General features: G+C 43.2%; 1 protein-coding gene across 1 annotated transcript in view; it reads right to left on the bottom strand.

Annotated features, from left to right (window-relative positions):
• Positions 1–22,497, bottom strand: part of BIRC6 (baculoviral IAP repeat containing 6) — a gene marked incomplete at its 5' end in the record, with an annotated part of 304,005 nt that overhangs the window by 189,570 nt on the left and 91,938 nt on the right. Inside the window, 11 exons of the mRNA XM_019548600.1 lie at positions 116–253; positions 2,809–2,942; positions 10,496–10,715; positions 11,526–11,872; positions 12,179–12,387; positions 12,608–12,822; positions 14,768–14,867; positions 15,584–15,898; positions 16,583–16,770; positions 17,784–17,918; positions 19,331–19,464. Of these exons, the coding sequence (XP_019404145.1) occupies positions 116–253; positions 2,809–2,942; positions 10,496–10,715; positions 11,526–11,872; positions 12,179–12,387; positions 12,608–12,822; positions 14,768–14,867; positions 15,584–15,898; positions 16,583–16,770; positions 17,784–17,918; positions 19,331–19,464 (2,135 nt within the window). The remainder of the gene's footprint in view (positions 1–115; positions 254–2,808; positions 2,943–10,495; positions 10,716–11,525; positions 11,873–12,178; positions 12,388–12,607; positions 12,823–14,767; positions 14,868–15,583; positions 15,899–16,582; positions 16,771–17,783; positions 17,919–19,330; positions 19,465–22,497) is intronic.

A 22,497-nucleotide genomic window follows, 5' to 3' on the forward strand; every position in this document is an offset into this window, starting at 1 on the left:
ATTCATGATTTTTGTGTAATATTGTTGGCAACAGTAAATCACTGTAATATTTTGTAAGAAATGTATACTTGTAAAAGCACAATTTGATGTTTAAAAAGTTATAAGCATACTATACCTGTCAGGAATCTCTCCCTCTCTTTTCCATTCAAAGGTTTCTTAGCTGTGGCCGCTTCATCTTCAACAGTAGCCACGTAGTCTAGAAGTCTGGACACCAGCATTACAACCCAGCTGATCATAGGAATGTCCAATACCCCTTAAATAAGCAGGTTTTAGATGAAATATAGGCAATATAGTTAGGCTTTGAAAATAACAACAAGATTAAGATAGGCTCAAAGAATCCAACACAGACATCATCATGTACACAGCAGTAGGTAATAAAAGGGTCCCGTGTTTCTTTCCATGTACAAAAAACCTGCACTCGTGAATTTTTGTTTGAGACCTAGGAAAATACAGAATGGAGTGGGAAGAAAGAAATCATTAACAGGTCTATATCTGAGAACAAAGAACAGAATACTTCCAGTGGAAAGTAGAAATCAAACATACTCCTTTCACTATCTAGATATATGACAACAGCCAGACCCAGCAAGAAGCCTTAATTATGAACCACAGAAATAAACTGCCCAAGGTCACACACTACTCTGTGAGCACCTGCTCAAATAATCTGGGATAATTCTCTGACATCTCTGTTCTCCCTATAGAAAAAAACCCTACCCAAAACCACGTAAACAGACATTTGAATGCTGAGGCCCTGAAGAACGGAGAGCTTGCAGTGCTGACACTGTACAGCCAGGGGGTATCCTGTGCACACATCTCAGTGTGCTCTGCAGACTCCCTTAGTCTGCTTAGAGACAGATGGCAGAAGTGCACAGGCAACCCTAACTGGCTGACCCAGACTACCCAGGGCCAGCCTTTTTCTCTGCATCACAATATGTGGATTGTGGAGGGGGAGTGTTCTGCTCCCTGCTGGAGCAGCAGAGTCTAGAGAGCAATATCTGTCTCCCTGGGGATGTGGAGGGTGATGCTGGAGAACTATATTCTCTTCTGAGAGAAGCCAAAGCATGTACAGATAACTCTTCTGGGAGAACGATTACCAGGCTATTTTTCTCCTGGTGCGACTATTTTTACTCTTGAGAGAAGAAGCCTGAACACCTGTACACTCATGTTTCTCCTACAAGAGCAGAGACTCTCCCAGGAAAAACTGAATGTCTGTATGAGGCCTGTCAGTAGTTAAGCAATAATATTCAGGCTCTTTGATGTCTTTGTCTAATACTTTGCCCACTGGAACACACTGACCTAGCCCAAAGGATGTGAAGACAGAGACCAAAGTGGACAAAGGAACAGAAACCACTGGAAAGAAGGGCTGTAGATTAGAGGCAGGAGGTAGACTATTACTGTCGGCGACTGTTGTTGCATATCTGCCTGGTTTTTAGGATGAACGAAGTGGAGGTTGACAACAGTATCTAAATAGGATTCTATTTCCAAATACTTTACTACCATTTTTTCAATCTCTTAAATCCCAATATGCCCTTCTAGCCTTCCCATTCCCATTTTTAGCACTCCTCCACTCAGCATAGTCACCTTTTCCCATCCCTTCCCCAATTCTTCTTTGTAGTCTCTCTGACTCTTGGCTTGATCCTTCAGGCCCGTTTCTTGGTTCTTTTCTCACTTTCTGTTTGATGCTTTTTACACATTCGACTCTCTTTCTTGGTGCTTTCATTGTACATACTCATTACATGGCTTAGTGCTAACTCCCTGTAATCCAGGAAGCAGCAAGCTGGACAATGAAGAGAGACAAAGCTTCAGGGCTTGCAAAGTCCTCTGTGAGTATAAATGGTGATACCAGAAACATAGAATGACCTGGAAGTTGTAGAGAGGAGACAGATGGAGGTTGAGAAGTTGCAAAGCCTAATCAGGATCTGTACACTCAAGAGGTCTGGTAGACTGATGAGGAACAAGAGAACAATTCCAGCTACACTGCTTTGTTTATGCTGGGGGACTGTAAGGGAATGAGGAAGACGAGGAAGAGAGTACCAGGTGGTTTTCTACCAAGCTCGCACACCTATAATTTCAACACTGATGAGCCTTCTTTAAGTTTGTAAGCATGTATGGGTTAAGGAACACCCCAAGTTTTAAAACAGTTTATAAACCTTTAAGATAATTTACCCCCCTGAACTTGTCATGAATTAGAGACAAACACACTAAGGTCTATCAGCCTTTGAGAATAGATCTTTCTAGAATTTTTAGAGATCGAGACAGTTAAATTTAAAGTAAGTATATTCAGAAAAAACACACTCATTTAGCAATGTGTGTAAGGGTAGCTAAGCAAAATGTCTTTTATTCTGCACGCTCTATTCAACTTCTAACAGCCATTACTCTGGTGAAATCAAATTCAATTATTTTCAGTTAACGTGTTAGGCACTGGATGTTTTTGACTAGGACTTCAAAATTCGGTCAGCTTTCTACAGCTGTCTGAAAAACAAACAGTCTAGAAAACTGTTAATGCTATGTACATCCTAACTAAACTAAAAAAAAAAAAAAATAGCGCATGGATTGTGTTCAATTTTCAAGAAAGAAAATCACTTTTGGGCAAAGACCAAAAATGTGAAATTTCAGACAAACAGATGAAGATTTACAAAAAATTGAAGTGTGTATGGAATAGGATTCTGGCATGGCCTAAATGGCACCTATAATAGTAGATGTGATCGGTTCCTAGTTATTAAAATACAGCCTTTACCAAAAGTCTGTCTTTACTAATTTGCTAGCTTATGTTGAATTTTAATAATATAGCACCTAAAGTTAATGTACTACCTTCAGTACGTCTGTGCACAGGTAAATGAGGTTGTAGAGGTGACAGCAAGTTATCCAAGAGATTAAGTAAACTTTCCAAGACACCACTGTTGCTAAGGGATCTTTGGCCAATGCAGGAAAGTAACATGAAGACCCTAAAAATAAAAAATATTTAGAACTCAAAATTTCTCTTCACTTAGCATTTCTACAAACTGTATTTAAATGAAAGCAATACTTTTTGGAATATATATCAAGAAACATGTTATAATAAAACTAGCAAAATGGAAATGAAAATAAACTGACAGAGGTCCACAAAAATAAGTACGGTTCAATTAGTAAAAATCACAGGAATAATATCATATTTTAAAATTGATAGTTTCTCATTTTAAACCTCAAGAAATCAGCAGTCACTTTCATTAAAAACATGCAGAGCATCCCCATCTATGGACTTCCTCCATCAAAAATTGACCAATTTTGTTACCTATTTAAATTCGCTCTACATTTATACATTAGAGAGACATGGTTTACAATACTCAGTATTAAGAATATATGGAAGTGTAGTCAGACTGAACTTCCCATCCATCTGATTATCTAGTCTAAACCATATATATCATATGTAAATGAACTCTTTTTGATTGAAAGTTTGTTGTAATTGACATGAACAACACATCCTTCAGAGTTTCTCAAAGAAACATTTACCCATTTACCTGACCAGAGATCAGGGATCACAGGGTTTGGAAGTGACTAGTGGTGCACTGATAAAGATTTTGGGGGTCGATACCAATCTGATGTCCAATACAGCTGCCTCCATCTGATAAGTCCGTGCGGTGGAAGGAAATGGGGGGAGGGAAACGGTGTGGGGACGGCAGGGGGAAGAGGGCAGGGGCTGCCCAGCCAGAGCAGGTGTGAAATGAAGCCATGGCTCATGGGGGCGGCAGGTCCCATCACTGCTTGTGTCCCAGGAGGGTATGTGCCCCCAGATCTGCACGGGGCGGGGCAGACAGGCTGTAGCCGGAACTGCACGGAGCTCTTCTTGCTGGGGGCTGGGTTCAGAGCGGGTGCCGGCAGTACTGGGAAGGGGCTGCAGCCATCCCAAATTTCGTTGCAGCTCCACTCCCAGTGCTGCCACTGCCAGCCACCCAGCACAGCCCTGGCTCAATGCCCTGCATCTACCCATGCGCCAGGAAGAGCAAGGGTTATGCCAGGTCGCTAGTGGTGCTGGGAGTAGAGCTGCGGCGAAACGTGAGGTGGCTGCAGCCCCCTCCCAGTGTTGCCAGTGCCCATTCTGAGCCCAGCCCCCAGTGAAAACTACCTTGCACAGCTCCTGCTCCAGTCCACCTGCCCCACCCCGTGCAGATCAGGAGCACATGACCCCCCGTGTGCCCTCCCAGGGTGCAAGCAGTGGTAGGAGCTACCTCCCACCCCCACAAGCCACAGCACTACCTGTGCCCAACCTGGCTGGGCACTGCCTACCCCTTCCCCCTCCCTCACTGCAGGACACATTGATCTGTCCCCCTCCACGCCTGTTCCCTCCCACCACACACACTTACCAGCTGGAAGCAGCTCTCCATGCTGCCAGCTCTGCTCCTTGCTTTTTGTATGCTGCTCTGCAGCTGCGCACAGCACAGGCTTTATTGGCCAAATCATCAGCACCATCAGACTGATTTCCAATATAGCCAATTTTCTTTATATTGGTACCAATCCAATATCATACTGATGTATCAGTGCACCTCTAGAAGTGATTTTAAAAAAAACCAGCACTACACACACTTATAAGTTCACCGATAGTGTTACTCCAAATTTAACACCAGAAGTTTCCCATTTGGCTCCTGAAAGACTCAAGGGGCACGTCTACACATTCAAGCACATGCACCTGCAGCAGCTCAAATAGAAATGGTGCAAATTTGAGCCGGGGCTTTTTGCTTCAGCACGCGTGCTCAGACATGCACTTTGGTGTGGAACAAATTGTGCCACTTGGGGCAAAATAACCCTGCCTGGCTCCTCCCAGATCTGTAGCCAGGGGGAGCTAGAGCCCAGGGCCAGCACCTGTGCTGGCCCCAGCAGTATAAAAAGCTGCCCTGGCAAGTAGCTCAGAGCTACTAGCTCTCAGGAGTATCTGGGGCCCAGCCAATTGGTACCTGGGGACACTTGCCAGCCGGACTGCTGAAGCAGCCCTGCACCCTCTACCCACTGCAGCAGTCTGGCAGTGGGGGCTGCTGCCTGGCCATGACCTGCTGCATACCTGTCAGACCCAGATGGGGACTGCACAGCCAGTAGAGACATCTGCCCCTCTGGGCCAGCTGCCAGTGGACTGTGGTTGCAGAGTTGGCCTCTGTGCAACACTACTGCCATGTGTGCCCTCTGCCCAGCCATCTGGGCAGCTATTGCCTGGAAGATGTTCCGGGTGTGGTGGCCTGCTTTGAACTGTAAAGCATGTCTTCCTGGTCCCCATTTGGCCAAGAGGTCAGCCACAGCCAGCTAGGGCCAAGGTGCCAGATCTGAGCAAGCAGGGTCTAGCCACTGGCCTCATTAGCAGGAATTCTGGTGTTCCCTATCGGAAAACTGAAAAATCCCTGATAAAAAAAATCCCAAATTCACTCTGTAAAATACCCCCAAATCCATGTTCCTCCACAAGTAAAACAAAAGACCACGACAGAGAGAGAGACACCAGTTGGACAATGTTTTACTGATATATCTAGTGTTAAAGCAAGTCTCTTATTATAAAGTGAACTCTAAATACAGGTTTCATGAATTCATGAATACATGTTTTGCTGCCCTCCCACAGGGGCAATGACTCCGATACAAGTTACGGCCCACCAACAAGGGTCTTGGCTCCTACGCAAGGGGGCCAAACGGTCCCCAAAGGGGCTACTCTCCCCGATTGCTATCCCACCTGGCCTCATCCCCTACCAGCTGCTGCAGCCCCAACGGCTGCCCCACCCAGCCTCACTCCCCAAACTTGCACCCCCAGGCCCCCATTGCTACCCCCACAACACCAGGCGCCGTCACTTTAAAAAAAAAAACAAAAAACCCAAACCACCAAAAAAAAATGGGGGAAAAAAAGCCTCTGCTTACTTTAGAAGCAGGGGTTGGGGGGGGCTCCAGGGCCTCCTGGCAGAGTCCTCCTGGGCAGCATAGGACAACAGGGGGGCAGCAGGGGCTGTCATCCTGCCCCACACTGTATGGGTGGCACCCCAGTCAGCCAGACGGGGCAAGTTTGCAGCACGGGGAATGTTTTTTCATTCCTGCACGTGCCTGTTGCCCAGCCTCAAAGGGGTTTGAGGTGGGGCAAGATGCACGTGCGTGCTCATCTGGACAAGCCCAAGAAGGGCAAGGGGCAGTTAAGGTGCCAGAGGTTTCACAGCTGTAAGCAGTTAAAAATGAACTGGTTTCACTGTTGCTAGACTACTTGTAATGAACTTATAAGAGAGTCTGCACACAACAATGAAGCAGCTGGATATTTATGCTTTTCATTCTAAACTAGGGGTAGGCAATTCCCAGCACAGATGCCAGAGTGTGGCACAAACAGGCATTTTGCTTGGCACATCGTGTACTTCGGGGTGGACAGCAGGGAAGGGGCCAGGGCTGCACTGCTACAAAAATCTGGCCCCTCACAGCTCCTCCGCTGTCCGCCCCAGCATGCCAACATCTTACAATTGAAGGTTGCAGGTGTTTTTGACACTGCCCAAAAACATTGCTGACCCCTGTTCTAAACATTTTTACCTATTTTTCTGAAGAGAAAAAAAAACAATAATCTGAAAATATTCAAAGCAACAACTGCAGTTTCAAGGGTCAACCATTAATTTTTTTAAAGAATTTGGTTTGATTGTCAGCTTTAGGCTTTTGCTCCCACACAAACTTCAGGCTGTGTCCCTACTGCTTTTCAATTTCATTCTTACCTCCTGAACCACTAGTAACTGAGAGCTCTCAGATGAAAACCTATTCAAGCCTTGCAAAGGACAAAACAGCACATGTCACTGAAGCAATTGCTCTTAATTTGCCAAGAGCCACAGTCCAGTCCAAAAGCAAAGACTGGTGTCATCATCATTACATCACAAACGTGAAAGAACTATGGTTTATGGGTTTTTTTGTTTTGGTTTTTTTTGTGTAGCTTTACTTCTTTGGAAACATTTTCAAGCGAGTGGACTGGAAGAGACGTGATGGGCATCATTCAGTCCAATGAATAACCAAATAGTTGAAGATTTTAGGAAAGAACACTGGAAAGAGTGTCTTGTACTAACATGCGAAGCATCATTAAGTTTAAGTCAATGAATTATAAAAGCTTTCTAAAAGCCAATCCCATTCAATGTTCATTTGGTACTAAATTTAGCACTCTAAACCCTAGCTCCCTCACCCAGCCATCCACAGATACACAGTCATCATGACAATTAAGACAAATGTAAATCAGGATTTTTTTTCTCTAGTTCTTTTCAAAATTGAGAACTCTGCCCATTATCTAAAACATTTCCTGAATATCTGAAATACATCAAATAAAAACATATCAAATTAACTTTAGCTCATTTTACTGAGCTAGACTGCTGTGATTATTTGTAGCAGTGTTTAGCCCAAGAAATAAGACAGGCAAAAGGCAGGGTAGATTTGTACCTTACAAACTAACTAAATCAGAGATACACAGCATAAGTTCTTGTAAGCGATGTTTCCTTCATCAGATGTTGTCAAATCTGTCTTTCTACAAATAAAGAGCGAGGTATACAGAACACACATTTATAAGGACTGATTTAGGAATAATGCATTCTGCGTGCAAGCTTTTTGTCAGACTAGTGAACCCTTGTGAGGCATCTCCCAAACCTTTGATTCTATCCCTGCTGTGAGATCTAGTAAAGATGATCACTATTTTTCTGATAAATATAGATTTTGAGTTCAAACATAAGTCACTGGCTGATCTCGTATGAACTGGTTTCAGAACAATAAGTTATCTGGTATTAAGTCCCCAAGGACCACCCTGCAAGGGCGTCTCACCCAATGGGAGGAGTTTGCAACTGTTTAAAGTTTGAGATGCACATTTCTTAGTCTCAGGCCCCTGTCAGACTTGCAAGTAAAAGCACAATGGGATCTGATATGTGATCCACACAAAAATCATGCTTCCTGCCATGCCACATATACATGGCAGGAGGCGTGACTGTGGGATTGTGCATTAGATCCCTTCATGCCTTATTACCTGATCCCTGGTTCCTTCAAGCACTTGCAAGTAACAAGCTCCCCTTCTGGCACTGGCATCATCAACTAGAACTCTTGAGTTCTTTGGTATTAAGTGCCCTGGGCTAAGTAGATAGTCAAAAAGCAGAAGGCTGAGTTGATTCAGTCTTTCCACATTAGTCTAAACTGCAGAAATGAAACTGTGAAACAACTGGATAGACATTCACTTTTGAGTCAGAAAATGCAGTCACATGCCTGCAGTGGCTCAGGCCACAAGCCCGGGATACTAGAGCATGGCTGTGTAGCCATCATGGGTTGTGGGTTCACTTCCTCTTCCTGCTGCTCCCAAGATCTCTGGGATTCCAGCCCAATCACAGCAGCAGGACTCTGCAAGGCTGCTCATCACTTCCTCTTCCTGCTTTTATGTTTTTCTGGGATTTGTAGTCCATAGTCAGCCAGCAGTAAGTTTAGCAGGGCAGGGCAAGCGTGTACTCTGGGGAAGGGCGGGGGGGCGGGGCTAAGCCCCCTCCTTGGCATCAGACTCAAGCTGGGGTTTGTGGGGGGGGTTTATGAAACTTCTGCCCCTCCCTTTCCCCTGGCCTGGGGCAGAAGTTTCATAAACCGGTTTAACCCAAATCAGTCAGTTAAATCTGATACTACATTCAACCAGGTTTATCTTAAACCAGTTTCAGACATTTTTAAACTGGTTTATGGGCACTGAGCTTCTGTTCTGTTACAGGTTTAAACCAGTTTGTGCGCAACTTCTGTCGCTAGCCCCAGGGACCAGCCTGCAAAGGCCACTCCCAGCAGGAGGAGGAGTTTCATAAGACTGTCTCAAGTCTGAGGTGACATTTATTAGTTTCAGTTAAGGGACAATTTAATGCAATTTATCTAATCTCCTCTGAAGAAAGTTAAGGCTCATTCTAGGCTGTTGTGGGCAGTGTTCAAGTTAAAGCCAACAAATTTTGCCTCAAAAAGTGTCTTATAATGAAGCATGCAAGACTCAAACTGAGCCCTTAAAGACTTCATAGGGCCAAAAACCCCTTTATACACAGTTAAAATAAAATAAATGAATAAAATAAAAAATAGTCATTGAAAGACACAATGGAATTTCTCCTTATTACTTCCTAAATACAAAATTATACTGGTGGCTTGAGTTATACCCCCAACCTCCCCATACATCATTAAACCCAGCACACAAGGATGCAGACAAGCTGTCCACAGAGCCCCACCATCAGCTATTACTCAAAAAATTTTTGAAAGTACTCACTTTTACATTGGAGATCCACACTGGTAATGCTCTTAAAAATCAGTTGCAAGACTTCATTTACAACTAATAATGTTCTGCCTTGCAGAAAAAATGTTAAGTAATTTGTATCTAATTTGCAGTACCTCATGGCCAAAATGCATTTGTTTTTAAATTATATTTAAAAACAATTCTAGTGGTTCCATATCAAAGTAATAGTAGTTATTTTTTTAATTCTAATTTTATAAAAACCTTAGTCTGTCCGTCTGTCTGGTCAGTCTATAATGCTTTATTTGCACTCCGATTGGTTGTCTGAAACAACCAGAGTGATCCCAAGAGCGTTCCAGACAGGAGGCAGCAGCAGCGCAGAGCATGATGCTGGTGATGGAGCGGACCAGCGACATTGGCATCACTCCATCTCCTCTCGGCCCTGCTCCCTCAAGGCAGAGGTGGCATGGGGTGCTGGCCGAGGGGAATGGAAGGGCAGGCTTCCTCCCTCCTCCTCCCCTGCTCCTGGGAGGCGGCAGCATGGGGTGCTGGTGGCACAGTGCTGGCCTTGTCCCCCCCGCTCCAGCCTCGCCACAGCCGGGCCCTGACAAAAGCTGGAAGTGAGGGGGAGGTGGCGGGGAGGGAAGCAGAAAGGGGAAGGGGGTGCATAATAGCAGTTTCCCAATGCTGCTGCCAAGCCCTGAGAACAGCTGTGGGGGAAGGAGTTGCACACGACTGGATGCGCAGTGTTGGCAACGTGGAGTGCTGGGTGGCAGCTGTGGCCGCTGTGTGCAAGCTTTTCCCACCTCACCCATGCCTGGGAGGTGGTGGCGCTGCAGGGTGGGAGTACCAAGGTGGGGTACATGGAACCAGAGGCAGAGCAGCAGCAGTGCGGGATGGTGGGTCACAGAACTCCATCCCCACCCATCCCCCATCATTCTTGACAGGCAATTGGCTAGTAATTCAATAATTACTGAATAATTTTCCATATTTCCTTACTGAATTGAATATTTTTATGTTCCTCCAGATGCACAATGCAATCACTAATTTGGGTGGTAGTCTTTTTTTTAAATGAACGGTTTAAGTTATACTAAAAGGACAACAAACACCAAAAATACACCCCCGCTCCCCCCTCATCTTGTACATTTTCAGTGCACCTGGATTTGTACTGCTAGCTAATAAAAGTAAAAAACCCACAAATCATCATTCTGAGTATTAGTTAAGAAGCTAATATTTTCCTACAAAATTAAGTGATTTGTATTTGATAAACGATATAACGTTTATCAAACGTATATCCCAATAATACAGCAGTCTTACCGGTCTTGGGGGAAAATGAGAAGTTGCTCCGAGTTGTATAATTCCTGCAGAACATTAGATAGAAATTGTCCCCACCATCTTTCTCCACCACACAGCTGAACAAGCAGAAGACCAGTATGCAATCGTATCTTTGGAGTCCCACTGATACACAAGTGCTTAAATAACTCTTCACAAGCTTGTGCATGAAAGGTACTTTGGAGAACCACAGGCACTGCATGCCCTTTTAAGAAGAAACCAAAGTAATATGAACTTTTAATACAGCAGAACAAAGGCATATCAAGTTATTACATGTATTTATGATACATGATATACTAATGATTAGAAAGCGTATCCAATCTAAGATACATTCACAAGTCAAATGCTCCCCTTCCCAAAACCTGTACAAGAGATTTACATTTACTTTAATTAAGCTTCATTATGTGTAGTTTTTTCAAAAACTGGCTTTGCCTTCAAGAACTCTAGCAAAGCAAACTCAGAGTTAGAAAGATGTCAAATATTTTCTTAATTACTTGTTAGATTTTCTATCTTATCTAAGGAAAATGTGATTATTCCACACTAACGTTTAAATACAAAAAGAAATGCTCGAGTCCCATTTTCAGAAATGATTCAAACAACTGAACTCTTAGGTACCTGAATGACTTCGGGAAATTTCACCCTAAATTACATTTTGGTCGTGACATTGTTACACTAAATCTGTTGACAACATAAAACCCTGTGATTTGCTTGTTATACCTTATTAAATAGCATACATAGTTGTACTGACCAAAAGCTTGGGGAAAAAAGCACGGACATTTAAGTTATATGACAGCTTAATTGATATTTGATTGAAAATTGAGTATGTGAGAAGACTGTTTCCACAGCTAATATATATACCTTGTTCAACAAGACTACAGAACTGTGTGCATGTGCGCGCGCGTGTGTATGTACTAATACACACACACACACACACACACACACACACACAATTATAACCCATGGGCAAGAGTGTCATTGTAAAACACAAAAATATAAATTTCAAAAGAATACTAACCATTAGAAGAATGAAGTAAGCTAAGTAAAGTATCCAGTAAATATCTGATGATGGTGCGTAACTGCTCTGTGGATGACATTTGAATCAGCTCTTTCGGATCAGATTGTTCTTTCAGTGTCTTCCTACTTGCACCTAAAGCTACTTTGAGTCTCTGCACAGCATGATGAGCCAAATTGAGTTGAAGCTGAAGCTGAATGCAGTCCTGATAAGCAGAAAATACTCTACTGTCTTCTTCTACTGCCTTATCAGGCTTCCGTAAGAAATACTGGGCATTGTTTGCACTGTTGAGTGGGGGCAAGTCAATGCTTTGCAAAAGTATTTCCAATCTATGACAAGCCAAGTTGTACCTAAAGGAGAAAAATTCCAGCACAAAAAAAATCAACTGAAAATCTACAAAGATCAACACACTAATGAATTAAATAGCTAGAAACATGTTCAGTTGCCTTTATATTCATTATAAAAAGAGATACCAAAAATTAATAGCTTTGGTTTTGATAACAGTACACAGTTTTTGTTGCATCATCTGCATTAGATTACAGATCCTCTTAGCAGTTTGATTTCTTCTTCAATTCCTGAAAAAAGGCACATTATGACACTCTAGGTGTTTTAAGTTAGAAAAGGTTTATTAAATATTTGTGTACATGTCTTCTAACCTGCATTGTATGTCTTCTTGCAATGCAACCATCATTGTTAAGTGTTGGTCAATTTCTGGCTGGTTTGCAGCTTCACCTTCTCCTCTGAGGGGATCATGCATTAACTTCAGTTCATTTTCAAATGGCAAGATATAGGTATGACCATAGTAAAATCCTAAAGGGATTTTGGCTCTAGCATTTGTACTGCCATATCGACCAATAACAGTAATCTGAAAGATAATGCAACTTTTATTGTAGTAGAATGGTTTAAAAACATACAAAGCAAAAATAAGGAGAAGCATTAACAGCAATACTTTAACATTCAGTCTGAAGAAAACTTAATGGCAATAAAAACTTGTATTACAAAGAATGAAGTTTAGAAGAGACAAGAAACAAAGAACAATAATTACAGGACAGAATTTTTGTTTAATTTTCCCCCTGCTCTCTTACCTTCATGAACCTACAAACTGGTGGTGGCAATAAATCGTGCAGAATGAGCGAGTGTGTGCTTATATCAGTAGCAACTACCAATCGCCTTCCATCCACTTCTTCTCCTAAAGTCCAAATGTCAATTGACAAGGAAGCCAAGTCCCCACAAGTGGGAATCAATACATCCGTCAACAGTATAGGTCTGCCAAAATCTAATGTCACAAACCTTCTTGCTCCTAATGAAAAATTAGGAAAAGTTAAAAGCCAATCAAAAGACAGAAGTACAAACCTAAAAACCTAGGATATCATTTTTCTGCATTTCCAAAAGACTATATTTTTGAGAACTTAAGCCGCATAGCAAGGCACCTAGATTTTGAAGGGAAGCCTGAAGAAAAGGAAAAATATTCTATTGAGGTGAGTTAGCAGCAGCTAAGGAGTGGAGAGGAGGCTGCTGCCAGCCCTGCAGGCCAGTTGGGCTCACAGACTGACCTAGCATGCTCACTCCAAGGCCATGCAATGAGCCTGATGACCCTGCACGCTGGTTCCAGAGTTGCATGCCAAGTCAGACCCAGCCCCCAGTTCAGGACCATGTACTGCCTCAAAGGCTGCATACCAAGCCTGGGACTGCATGCCATGTCTGAAATGGTGTGCTGTCTCTGGAGTTGCATGCAGGGTCTGACTCCATTCACTGCCTCCAGAGCTGTGTGCCTAGCCCAAGACCTTGAGCTGGCTCCAGAGTCAAATGCTGGCTCCAACACCATGTACTGACTCCAGGGTCATGCACTGAGCCTGGGACTATGACTCAGGGATGGAATGACTTGTAGTAACCCATGTAGCACATGGTCCCAGATATGGCACACAGCCCCAGAGACAGAGTATAGGGCCCTGGATTCAGCACACTGGGTCCAGCCTGGCATGTGGCCCAGGAGCCAGCATGCAGGGTCTGATCTGGCACTCAAGGTTGAGGGCTATGTGCCAGGTTAGACCCAGCATGCCACATCTGGCTACACATCAACCCTAAACATCACCCCAATCTGGCACATGGTTGGGAAGAGGAGGTCCCCACAGGTACAAAAATGGGAGGAAGGAGGAGGGAAGGGAGAGGTGAGGAAGGAAGCAGTGGCAGTGTTAACTGCAAGGCTTCCAGAGCCTTAGAAATTAACGCTGCCACTGCTTTGCCTTCCCCCTCCCACACCAGTTTTCTGGACCTGTGGGGATCCCTTTCTCTTGCATATACTGAGCACCCCAATTTTCCCTAGCTGGTTTGGGGAAGAAGATGGGAGTTATAACCCCCCCCCAAAATTCAGTAAATATAGATCACTGAAGTGTTTCTGAGCTAGTCCTGACACTAGCAAATACTATACTCTCTCACATACAACATGCACCATCCCCCACCAAAACTCAGCTGCTGGATACTGAAACATGCATTATATGCGAGAAACATGGCAAGACATTTCTGCTGCTCTGGGTGAAAATTTGAAAATCTGCAGTGATCCATTGGGAGCAAAACAATGAGCAAGGTAGGTTCCCCTAGAGCTGCTGTTACACAGTTTCTGCAAGAAACTATCCTTTTTTCCCCACCTTCAGTTTGCTTTTCAAAACAAAGTATATATCTTCCTTATAAAGAAAAAAGGTACTAAGACCAAGAAATTTCAGAATCACTGTTTTATAAATCAGTTCATGAAGGAATCAAACTTGTATCTCTTGAAAAAAGGCTTTTTGTTCCAGATTTATATAAAATACAAATTAAAAAAAAGGTCTAAGCCATATTTTTAAAATGCCTCTTGTAGAGGTTTACGAAGAGAAAAAATACTTTTAATCTCTTTTTCACATGCTCTTGATAAAAATATTTGCCTGCTCTATGCTTTAAAGCCTTACAGATTAAATAAGAAGTTGCTATGAAAATATCTGTGAACTTGTGACAGGAATGAAGTATTAAAGTTCCTATCTAGCATCTTTTTCTTTAGTACTTTTTTTATCTTGGTTATCAGGCATCATTGGATACTGAGGTTTGCATTGGCATATGACAGCAACATAAAAACAAATGCATATTTTATTTACAAAGGCAAATGAAACTGTAGCTAGACTACTAAGTTAAGTGACAGAAAATATACAGGCCCTCCCCCTTCCACCAATCAGACAATCACTCACACAAGATTGATATTAAGAGTTATGGTTTACCTGAGTGCATACGCTCTATAATTATGGACTGATGAGGCGGAGGTTGAAGAAAATGTGAAGCATGAGATATTGCAAGAGCAAGGCCAGATCCAAGTGGATTCTGAAGGGGAAACACCAGTAAAAATTATTAAAATCTTTACTATTTTGTAGCTAGCTTTTCTTAACATAAGTCTACAAGAAAGAAAACATATCAGCTCCTTGCAACTTACAGGATTCCTGTGTCACTTGTACTTTATTTTCAATTCGTATGCACTATTGGGAAATATTAACTACTGTTTTCAAAGGATTGATTATGCTAATTCCTAAGTAAGGAACTTTAACATAATTTGGCACACTGTATATCTGGCCTTGCTATAATCAAAACAGACAAAGTCTGCCTAAGCTTTGGTTACCTGTTGGCCTAGTGGAATTAAACACACATTTATGTAGCCAACACCACACAAGGAGTGATATGGCCAGCATTAAGTTCAGTCACCTTTGCCTTCTCAGACTGAATGACCAAGAACCTGTTGATAGCTCAGTCAGCTGGGGACAGCTTTCAGCATTAGTCCAGGGTAAACTTCAAACTCATGCCTCTGGATCCATAGTAAGACACCTTAAAACTTTTCTGCCACCCCATTCCTGTTTGCTATAATAAGCCATATTATAGCAGCCTATTAATAGCTCTTAGTGTTACATCTAGTGGTTATACTTTCACATGGAAATAGTAGAACATACCCAGCTTCACTAGCCAGTCAAGTAAAAAACAAAAAAGGACAAGAAAGTTAAGTCCTGATAAATCAAGATGGACCTCACTTTCATTAAAAGTCTAATTACCGTTCTGGATTTGTTTGCATTCTTGCTTTGTGCAGCAAGATTAACTGTTGGGGGATCAATGACTGAGCCAGGGAAAAGTTGAGCAAGCTCTGCATTGATAACAGCAGAAACAGCCTCGTTAGGTGGAGTCAAAGGCGGAGTCATAAACAGTGGTGTTGTTTTTGGAGTGGGTGGAATGACATCGGAAGGATGGATGAAGAACCCTGGGGCTGCTACTGGGTTAGAAGGCACAGAGTTGTGAACAGGACCAACTGCTGATGCTGCTGCTGCAGCTGCTGCTGTTGTCTGATGTAGTTTTGCTTCCAACTTAGCTTTCTGCAGAAAAAAATTAAAGTAGTATATGTAGAGTACAGCAATGCAGCCTCTGAATGGATCAATAACATGCACTACAGACAGTAAAACTAGAATATAAACCTTCAGCCTTTATTTTAAGCTAGACTTTAATCGAAAGCACCCCATCCATAATTTAAGTAGTTACATACCAGTACCTGAAAAATAGAATGGCCCTTAATTTGCTACTTCCTGCTTTAAAATACAGCAATTAGTCCAAAAATTTAAGGAAAATTTATAACAGCACAAAACTTATGACTTTATTTAAAATAAAGCCAAAGTGCATACAAATTGATCACTTCTCCTTTTAAGAATGTTTGCTGTCCATTATTAATGGCAACTGCCGTTTTAATTCTAGTGTAGTTTCTTGGCTATTGTGATTTTTTTTGCTTGTTAATAGAACTCGTCATTCATTTTTATAAAGGATACTAATCCATTTCCTCACCACCAAATCTCATATGTAAACCACACGAAAAACAAAATGTCACAAATCTGAAAGGCTACAAAGATTACATTTTCATGCTTAATGAGAGTCATCTTTTGCCCACAGCTATGCCCTCCTCACAAAATATTCCCTGACAATGAGGGAGGGAAACGGTACGGCCGTGTAACTTTTTTCAGCTTTTGAAGTTGAGAGACAGCATAAAAAATAGCCAAATAGCCTCCAACCTGTTGCTGAAGCTTCAAAAGCTGCTGCTGTTTCTCTTGCAGCACCTGGAGCTGCTGCTCAGCTGAAGCCATTGCGTGAGAGAGAGACTGCAAAGCTACCTGGGCTGCTGAACTCAGGGCGGTCGAGGCTTCCCCAACTGTCCCAGATGAGAGGCCACCAACTGCTGGGGTAACCCCAAACGTACTCACTGGCATGAAACAAGAAACAAAAAACGTGTGTAGAAAAGGAACACAGAAAGCACTTCCACTCTTCCATTTAATTGAATTAAAAAAAAGACAGTGACAAAAGGAGTAGGCTAAAAGCAAGATAAAATAGCAGTCCTTAGTCACACCTCATATATAAAATGTTGTTACTTAGGTGTCTCAAAAATGTATACTTTCTAGATCTGAATGTAAAGGCATGACATACCTAAACAAAAGGTGTTACAAAAGAGATCAGGGCTATAGTACAAAACACACAAAATAACATGCTCTATTTATTACTTGAGCTATACAAATTTATTTGTTTACATTTAAAATCTAAATTACACATTTTCTGTACTCCAAGGACAGAAATTATACATAAGCTGATATCGTGATTGGAAACTGGTTCAAACCTTAACACAACAGAAGTTCAGTGCACATAAATGGATTTCAAAATGGCCAAAACCAGTTTAAAATAAACATGGATGGATGTAGTATCAGACTTAACCGATTTAGGTTAAATTGGCTTATTGAACTTCTGTTCCAGATTGAGAATTAACTTGAATCTGGAGGCAGTCTCCCAGCATCCCAAGATGCTTTCCACCTCCCTTACAAACCCCCACTTCCCAGGGTGGTCAGGGCAGCCTCAGCCTAAGCTGTCTGCTCCAGCTGAGCAGGGAGGCATTCTTTAGCATTCCTGCCCCCCAGCAGGCATGTGGCTACATTTCCAGAATCAAAGGTGAGTATCTGCCCACTTGCTTATCCATTCAATCTACGCAGTTTAGACTAACCTGCAAAGATTGAATCAATTCACCCTTGGGATTTATGACTGTCTGCTCTTAGCTTAAGAGACATAACTTGCCATTTAAGAACAACTTGTAAAGTAATTCAAACATTATAAACATTATAAAACTTGCGAAATTTCATTTGGAAAAAAATTAAAGAAATCTACAGTAAGTTATTTTTACATTTTCACCAAGAAGAAGTAACAAAAAATTGTATATACCAGTAAACGTACTTGCATCGTCCCTTTCTATCCTAGTTCCATCACTAGTTGAAACACAAGTAAAGTGCAGAGGCTCAACTTCCAGAAGTCCAGTGAGGGAAGTAAAACTACCTTCAGCTGCTGCACAGCTACTAATTTTCCCATTCCCTGTACAGAAAAAGAAAACCATTTAGCTTTTAATAAACTTGGTTACAATGATTCAAGTTATAAAGAAATGGATTGAATGCGTCAGTTATATAATGCATATACAACATACATTTGCATCATTTGCAGTTTTAGTTTTTCCAATATCCTACAGCTAAGGATAAATAAAACATCTAATGGGACTTTCTTGGTAGCAGTCTGAGTTAACAACAGAGGGAGCCAAGAACTTAAAAACTTCTCATTCCAGTAATGAATCGTAAATGAAGGCTGCTTTTACATTTGTTACAAATACATTAAAGGTCTGACTTGCAAAAAATGCACTGATTTTACAGATGAGAAACTTAGGCAGAGATGAACAGTAGATCAGGGTCATAACTAGAAGCAGAGCCCTAATCAAACTAAATTATTTCTCAATTAGAAGTCGCTGCTGTCTAGAGCTGAAAACACAAAGAAGCACTTTATGGTTCTCACTGAGGTTGGACGTCTGAAGCAGAATTCTCTTACAATGTGTAGCTATCAGACAGATGGAAGAAAAGATGCATCCTTATTAAAGTGAGGAACATGACACAGGGGCAAAGCCACCACCTTTCGTAAAACTATGCACTGTTCTTCTATTTAGAAATAATTAAGCTTTCATATCCTTCAGGCTAAAGCAACTGTGACAGGACAACAATTTAATTAACAAAAAATTAGGCAGCCAATAGTAGCTCACATTAGAGTATAAAGAGACTTGCACTAAAGTTTCACTTTGAGACTAATCTGCAGCATGTAGCAATGTAGTAAAAATAAGCCAAAACTGAACATTCTGAGGAAAAATTATGATAGTGCCTTGTTATCTTAAATCAGAGGAGGACATCTAACAAACATTTAGCCATGCAGGAAAAAAGATGAATAAAAACCACTGATTTAAACATTTAAATTAAGCTCCTAAAAATAAACACACAAGGAAGAAAAGTTCAGTAGCCTAAGTACCATCATTCTGAACAATTAGGACAGACCCAATGAGAAGAGGTATGACCCATAGATTTATGCATAAATGAGGAAGACTGCTTGATTTACTTGATAAATTTAAGAATAAGCATGTCAGAAAAATATATGAAAGAACGTTTTATTTCGATAAATCCCCCAGAGTAATTAGAGAAGAAAAAGGAGTATGTTGGTTCACAATCTTCAAGACTGTAATTCATTAAGGGTTTCTGTAACTTCAGACAAACTAGCTTTCCTCTGAGGGGAAAAAAAGCTTTTGCAAATAATTTTTCTTTTTTCATTAGTCTTATCAAAACGGTGCATCCTATTTAGTTTGCAATGGCAAATATTCAGTAAAACAATTAAAAGGGGAAAAAACTGTTTTAAAAAGTTGTAAATGTTTTAATGTTAACTCTAGATAAAAGTAGTGCTTTTAAAAGTATGCATACCTGACAGGACATCAGATAAATCAATTTCATCCGACTGTACACCCATGCTGCTGTTGTATACATTCTTACAGGAAGAGCCACTCATTTCCAAATCAAAAAGAACTGGATCAAAAGGTGAACTATACAATCCATACCTGCAAACAAAACATAACTAAGTCCATTTCTTCAAATACCAAGTTACCATAAATTAACAAGAAAACAAGGTATCCAGAAAAAAAAAAAAAAAAATCCCAAGCATTTCATTTAGAAATTTCACTGCAGTTTCAAAAGAATGAAGGACAGTCCCTATTCACCTTGTTAAGGACCACCTTTGAGATGCAACTACCAAGGGACATAAAAAGCAATACGACTCATGGGGCATATGCGCTTGCAGCAGCTCAAATAGAAGCAGTGCAATTTTGAGCCAGGGCTTTTTGCCTCAGTGCACATGCCTGGGCATGCACTTTGGTGTGGGGCAAATGGTGCCACATGGGGCAAAATAACCTTACCTGGCTCCTCTCAGATCTGCAGCCAGGGGGAGCTAGAGGGTGCAGATCTGGGAGAAGCAGTACAAAAACCTGCCTTGTGCTAGCCCCAGCAGAATAAAAAGTTGCCCTGTCAAGTAGCTGAGGGCTACTTACTCAGGAGCTTCTGAGGCCCAGTCAATTGGTACCCAGGGACACTACCCTTTGCGCCAGCTGGACTGCTGAGGCAGCCCTGAGAGCTTCCTGCACCCCCTACCCACTGCAGCAGTCTGGCAGTGGGGGCTGCTGCCTGGCTGTGACCTGCTGCCACCTGTGACAGCATGTGGTTCCAAGGTTGCATGCCTGCCAGACCCAGATGGGGACTGCATGGCCATTTGAGGCATCTGTATTTCTGGGCCAGCTGCCAGTGGGCTGTGACTGCACAGTTAGCCTTTGTGTAGCATTACTTCTATGTGCGTCACTACCTGGCTATCTGGGCACCTATTATCCAGATGATGTTCTTAGTGCAGTGGCCTGCTTTGAATCCTCAAAGCACGTCCTCCTGGCCCCACATGGCCAGGAGGTCAGCCACTTCCATCTGGGTCCCTGGTGCCAGCTCTGAGCAGGCTCCTCTGTCTGGGTCCCACCACTTGCCTCACTAGCAGGAATTCTGGTGTTTCCTATTTAAAAAACTGAAAAATCTCCGATTAAAAAAAATCCCAAAGTCACCCTTTAAAATACCCTGAAATCCATGTTCTTCCACAATTAAAACAGAAGACCACTAGACACATACAGAGAGAGCACATGCGCAAATCAATCGGGGCAACGTTTTATTGATATATTTACAATTTTAAAGCAGTTTGGAAGCCTACCAGTGCCTCTATTGTCATCATAAAATAAATGCTAAATATCTATAGTTTGGCATTGACTTGATTTTTTTTGGTCATAGAAAAATCAGAGCTGCCCCTACTCCCTTCTCTTACCAGGATGTGCAACGCTGAGTAGCACTCTGATATTCTAGTGCCCTGCTCCTGCCCTTGCCCCAGTCACAACCGACAGCCTACCCTCACCCCAGTCCCCTCACTCCTGACCTACAGGGCCAGATATGTGGGTGAGGGATCTGTGGGGGTGGTTTGGAGGGTGTGGGGTTTGTGGGTAGATTGTGGGGCAACTGTGGGTCTGTGGGGGGATATGAGGGGCTGCTTGCACAGCCCCCCAGACCAGCTTACAGATGGCACCCCAACATGGGCCACAGCCCCCCAACAGGAACCATAGCCACCCCCCATGCCCACAGGGCCCAGGTGCCTCTCCCCTGATTGCTCCCCATCATTCCCCCGGCCAGTCCCAGCCCCTCATCACTACGCTGACCAGCCCCAGTGTCCCTGCACTTATCAGGTTTAGCAGCGGCTGTTGGGGCAGTGGGGATCAGCCCTGGCTGCCTGGCACTCAAGCTGCCATTGCTGCATCATCACATGGCACCAGGGGCTCTTTGGCAGCTCAAAGTCACTTGGGCTGAGCGGTGCTGGGCTCCAGAGGGCAGCTAGAGTGGCCCGGAGCTGCCAGTGTCCAGCACTGTGCAGCACTTTGCCAAGCTGGGCTGCATCAGCATGCGTGCCAGGAGGCCAGGGCAGATCCCTGCTGCCCCATGCCATACAGGGGGCTCTGCCATGAGGCCCTGACTGGCCCCGACTGCTGCTGCTCCAGCCAGTGAATGCAAGCTGTGCACGGGGTGGGGCCAGGCAGGGGAGCGAGTGAGTGATGAGAGAGCCAGGCCTGGGTAGGGGAGCAATCGGAGTGCGGGGGCTGGAACCAGGCAGGAGACCCATCAGAGAGTGGGGGGAGCAAAGTCAGGGAGCTGGGACCTGGTGGGGGAGTGACCAGGGACTGGGGCCAGGTGACCTTGCTCACCATGCTCTCCCCCTCCTCCAGAGCCACCCCCCTCCCCCCAGGCAAGGGAGCAATCAGGAACTGGGGCCCGCCCTCTGCATACTCCCCCCCCTTCTCCAACACCCCTTTCTTCCTTACTTGGCATGAAACCGGGTCCAGGTCCCTGCAGCCTGCACTGTTGCTTGCCCTGCATGGGTAGGCAGCGTGCTTCAGCAACAGGGCAGAGGCCAGCCATAGAGACACTCTAGCTGACTACCAGAGCATCTCTGTGGAAGATGGAGCCTCCAGTTGCCTCCCGGATCCTGCTCTGCCCTGATGTTTCTAAGTGCTTTTTGGGGGGATTTTGACTCCTGGATATCCAGGGGTCTAATTTTGCCTAACTTTTTTTTGTTCCCACACGTGCGTCTTGCAGTGTCTCAGAGGAGGTTGAAATGCTGCAAGAGCATGTGCGCACTCATCTGAACGTACCCATGGAGGTTTGGTGAAGTCCCAAATGACTGGAAAAAGGAAACTTATAGTGCTTATTTTTAAGAAAGGTATCAGGGATTTACAGTTCTGTCAGTCTAACTCCAACACCTGAAAAAATTCATGAAACAGGTCATCAAGGAACTTTCTAAGAATGCAGAAGAGAACAAGGTGATCAGGGACAGCCACTCTGGAGAGTGGGGCTACAATTCAGAATGACCTTGATAACTGAAGAAATGGGGGGAAAGGAGGGGAGGGAATAAAAAAAATCAAAAAATCAAATCAAATCATTTCAGCAACAACAAGTGCAAAGTCCTGTACTTGATACAGAGTAATTTTATGCACAAGTACAGCCTGGGGAAGGACTGGCTA

Source organism: Crocodylus porosus, unplaced genomic scaffold (genome assembly GCF_001723895.1).
Source record: "Crocodylus porosus isolate Cpor-Errol unplaced genomic scaffold, CroPor_comp1, whole genome shotgun sequence".
Taxonomy (NCBI): Eukaryota; Metazoa; Chordata; order Crocodylia; family Crocodylidae; genus Crocodylus; species Crocodylus porosus.